This window comes from Aptenodytes forsteri, unplaced genomic scaffold, assembly GCF_000699145.1.
Source record: "Aptenodytes forsteri isolate BGI_AS27 unplaced genomic scaffold, ASM69914v1 Scaffold212, whole genome shotgun sequence".
In the NCBI taxonomy this organism is placed as follows: Eukaryota; Metazoa; Chordata; class Aves; order Sphenisciformes; family Spheniscidae; genus Aptenodytes; species Aptenodytes forsteri.
This window is the reverse complement of record NW_008795487.1, coordinates 1,679,816-1,683,445: the sequence shown is the minus strand read 5'-3', so window position 1 is coordinate 1,683,445 and position 3,630 is coordinate 1,679,816. Positions and strand designations below refer to the sequence as shown.

The window sequence follows — 3,630 nt, the reverse complement described above, 5'->3', positions numbered from 1 at the left end:
TAAATTATATCGAGACAATGCATATATAATTTTATTTAGCCCAAGACCTGTAGGCAAAGGTGTAGAAGGACTTGCACGAGTTGGATCCCGAGCAGCACTTTCATTTGCATTTGCGTTCCTTCGTAGAGCCTGGAGGTCAGGTAGGTCTACTCTGTAGCATATTGCATATATTTTTCATTTGAAGGCAGATGATTCATTAAAGCATGTGTGTATTAAATATTTGCAAAGAACTATACATTTATAAATGTTAGATTTGCATAATTGTGTTTTATGTTTATGTGGTATTATGCCCAACAATACTGTTGCTGATTGAAGCCAGCCAAGCCAGTACGAATGCTGTGTTGTGCTGGGATACTTCTATGCTTAGGAAGGCATATCAGTATTTCATGAAGAGAACGTATTTTTAATGCCAGGTTTCGGAAAAGTTAGATTTATTCTTCAGACAGGGTCGATCCACTATATTACTATATGATAGTAGCAGCTTAGAAAAGGAGTTTGGCGCAGTAGTATGAAATGTGTTTAGTTTGTGTATTTGTCAGCGATGGTCGAATTGCAGAGGTTGGCAGAATTGTCATCTGTGCCACCTTAACCTACCTGTTTGTCTGTCTGTGCTGTTTGTTCAGACGGCAGCTCTTTGGCTCGCTCTTGGTCCAGCCAGCCCTAGTTCTTCCGATTTCCTCAGCGGATGCATAGTGGGACGAGCTGGTTTAAGAGTTGTCACCTTTCTGTGAAAGGTGATTCATATTTTTTGTGAAGCAGATAGTTCTTCAGAAGTCTTGCAGTCAAAATGTTCGTGCGAAAATTGAGAACTTTGTACATATTAAGTAACTTGTAAGCTTGAGGTTAAGAAAAAAAAGCCACAAAACATTGTATACAATAATTTCTGTAACTTCTCTAAAGATGGGAGTGTAACTAGTATTACTGTGTTCCTTAGGTGAAGATGCAGACCTGTGCAGTGAATTGTTACAGGAATCACTTGATGCACTACGAGCTCTACCAGAGGCGTCCCTTTTTGATGAAGGGACTGTATCTTCTGTATGGCTGGAAGTGGTGGAAAGAGCTACTAAATTCCTAAGGTCTGTTGTGACTGGGTAAGTTTCTTTTTTTGAGCATTGCTGAAGTAGCTGTTAAATGGCAAACTTGCATCTCTTAGCAGCTGATGGTATAAACATAATAGTTTATGGAAAATTAAAAAGATTGCTTTCCTTTTCTAATGTTGTTATACAAGCAAGCAAAAAATGCGTGAACTGTTGAAATGATGCTCTTTAAATATGATTTAATTCCTTTAACTGTTTAAGAAAAATCTGAATTTGAGTATTCTGAATTCACTGCATGTAGACTTACTTGAAAAATAGTGTTTCACTAATGTAAACTATCCACATGAAGAGTGCTTTGGTAGTACAATATATGTGTACACTTAGTTGTGCCTCTCTAGTATAGTAAAATAATGCAGGCTTCTGTGCGTATGAGGGAAAATACACTCATACTGGACTTGGAGCACTCCCCTGCTTTTCCCTGTTACTTAAGGAGGCTTAAAGTTACCCTTTCACAATAGTTACCAGAAATTGTCTTTTGAATACTGGGCCTACATCCTTATAGTGAATATCGTAAAGAATATTTGAATTTCACCTGTGAAAAATGTTTTTCGTGTTCTTAGCATATTTAATAGAGCTATAGAGTAGATAGTGAAGCTTGGGGCAATTTTAAGGCCTAGCTGCCACTCTAAAAATTGATCTTGTGTGGAATGTGTCAGCTTTTCTTCTCAGCTGCTTTCATCACCAATTTTATATTTTTCTGTAAGTTTAGTGGTTCTTGGTGTGTTGTAGATGCTTTTGATAAGCAAATACGTATTGTTTCCAATTACTTCTTAGTTAATGTATATTGTTTGACTTTTAAATAGAGATGTGCATGGAGCTCCCAGTACCAAAGGGCCAGGAAACATTCCGTTACAAGACCAGCACTTGGCACTTGCCATATTGCTAGAACTGGCAGTGCAGAGGGGTACACTAAGGTGAGAAGCATGAGCACTCTGATTTTTTTTAACCATCACTGTCTGTTGGAATGGCCTGAGCAGTGCCTGTCTTCAGTTTCCATGGGTTTGGGTTTAACGTAATGATTGTGGTTCAAAGCATGTGAACCTTTTCTGTAATGCAGTAGCGATCAAGATCTTATGTTAGCTAGGTTGCAAAATCCATTTTTGATATTTTGATAATCTGTTTAAAATGGAAAGCTGTGACATCTGATATTGCTAAACTTCAAAATGTAGAAAGTGAATTGTATGGATAACCTAAAATAATGTTTTTAGGAATGCTTATTAATAGAAGATGCAAACTTCCTCTTTCAGCCAAATGTTGTCTGCAGTAATGTTGTTGCTTCAACTTTGGGATAATGGAACGAGGGAAACAGATAATGAGCGATCTGCACAGGGAACAAGTGCACCCCTTCTACCTTTGCTACAAAGATTTCAGAGTATAATATGTAATAAAGACATGCCCAATACTGAGGAAGAGATTCAGGTACTTAACCTTGGATTATTTGAAAGGGGCATTATGTTGGTATCACATTTCATTTGGCTGGCTAAAATAATTATAAAATTATCCAAACAAAATTGGCAGTAGTGTTTTCCATGTAAGATGCATATATACCACTGTTGTTTGGTTTTCATGCGTACATTTGAGTTTCTTGAGGTAGGAGGAGGAATGTCATAGTATGGTTAGAAGTAAGCATTGTGGTTTCAGAGTTCATGCTTTTGTGATAATTAACTTAAAGATGTGGCCAGTTTTCTGCATATTTGGATTGTTTTTATTTAGTTGTGTTTGAAGTTAATTGAACTGTGACTCTTAGTGAATACTTCTGAGGTTGATAAAACATAGTAAATCAGTTTTATTATGCGTGTAACTTTCTGTTACATTCACAACCTGACTATATTTTCTCAACATGCGTGTTTGGAATTTTCCTCTACTGTAAGAAAAAGGATGTGTAGAGTTAATTCGGTTTCTCTGAAACTTGTGCAGATACTCAGCATGTCTAAAATATATTGTGTATCTGTATGTGTAGTGGCATAGAAATACCTTGAATATTCTTCTGACTGCTCTTTTTTCTAGCTCCTGACTTACCCTTTAAGTCCAAATGAGAGTTTTCTAAGGTATCTGACTTTACCACAGGACAATGAGCTAGCAATTGATCTGAGACAAACAGCTGTAGTGATCATGGCCCATTTAGATCGTCTAGCCACCCCATGTATGCCTCCACAGTGTAGCTCGCCTACATCTCATAAGGTAACTGTTTGCAGCGTCAAATTTAGTAAGATCTTTCTCCTAAGAGCCTAACGGATTTTCAGTTTGGAGGGAAAGTGACTCCTAAGATTCTTCAGATTTCCTTTTGATTTTCACAAGGTAACCTTGAGTTGCCTAAATTTGTCTTACTTGGGTATCTTTTATTACATCAGTGCTCTTTCAGTTAGCCTTGGAGTACAGTTCTATGGTTTGTGAACCATCCTTTCTTTTCACAACGCTGTGGCTAATTCTGCCATATTTTGAGCTGTTCCCTGTGTTTATCAGAGTAAATGCTCAAGACCAGACTTTATAAATGTTGGGGGTCTGACGTATTTAAAAAAAAAAAAAAAAATAA

General features: G+C 37.1%; 1 protein-coding gene across 1 annotated transcript in view; it reads left to right on the top strand.

The window, feature by feature from the left end:
* Nucleotides 1-3,630, top strand: part of HERC2 (HECT and RLD domain containing E3 ubiquitin protein ligase 2) — a 118,285-nt gene that overhangs the window by 31,605 nt on the left and 83,050 nt on the right. The window contains exons 5-9 of the mRNA XM_009281370.1: nt 40-140; nt 935-1,091; nt 1,901-2,011; nt 2,345-2,516; nt 3,105-3,278. Of these exons, the coding sequence (XP_009279645.1) occupies nt 40-140; nt 935-1,091; nt 1,901-2,011; nt 2,345-2,516; nt 3,105-3,278 (715 nt within the window). The remainder of the gene's footprint in view (nt 1-39; nt 141-934; nt 1,092-1,900; nt 2,012-2,344; nt 2,517-3,104; nt 3,279-3,630) is intronic.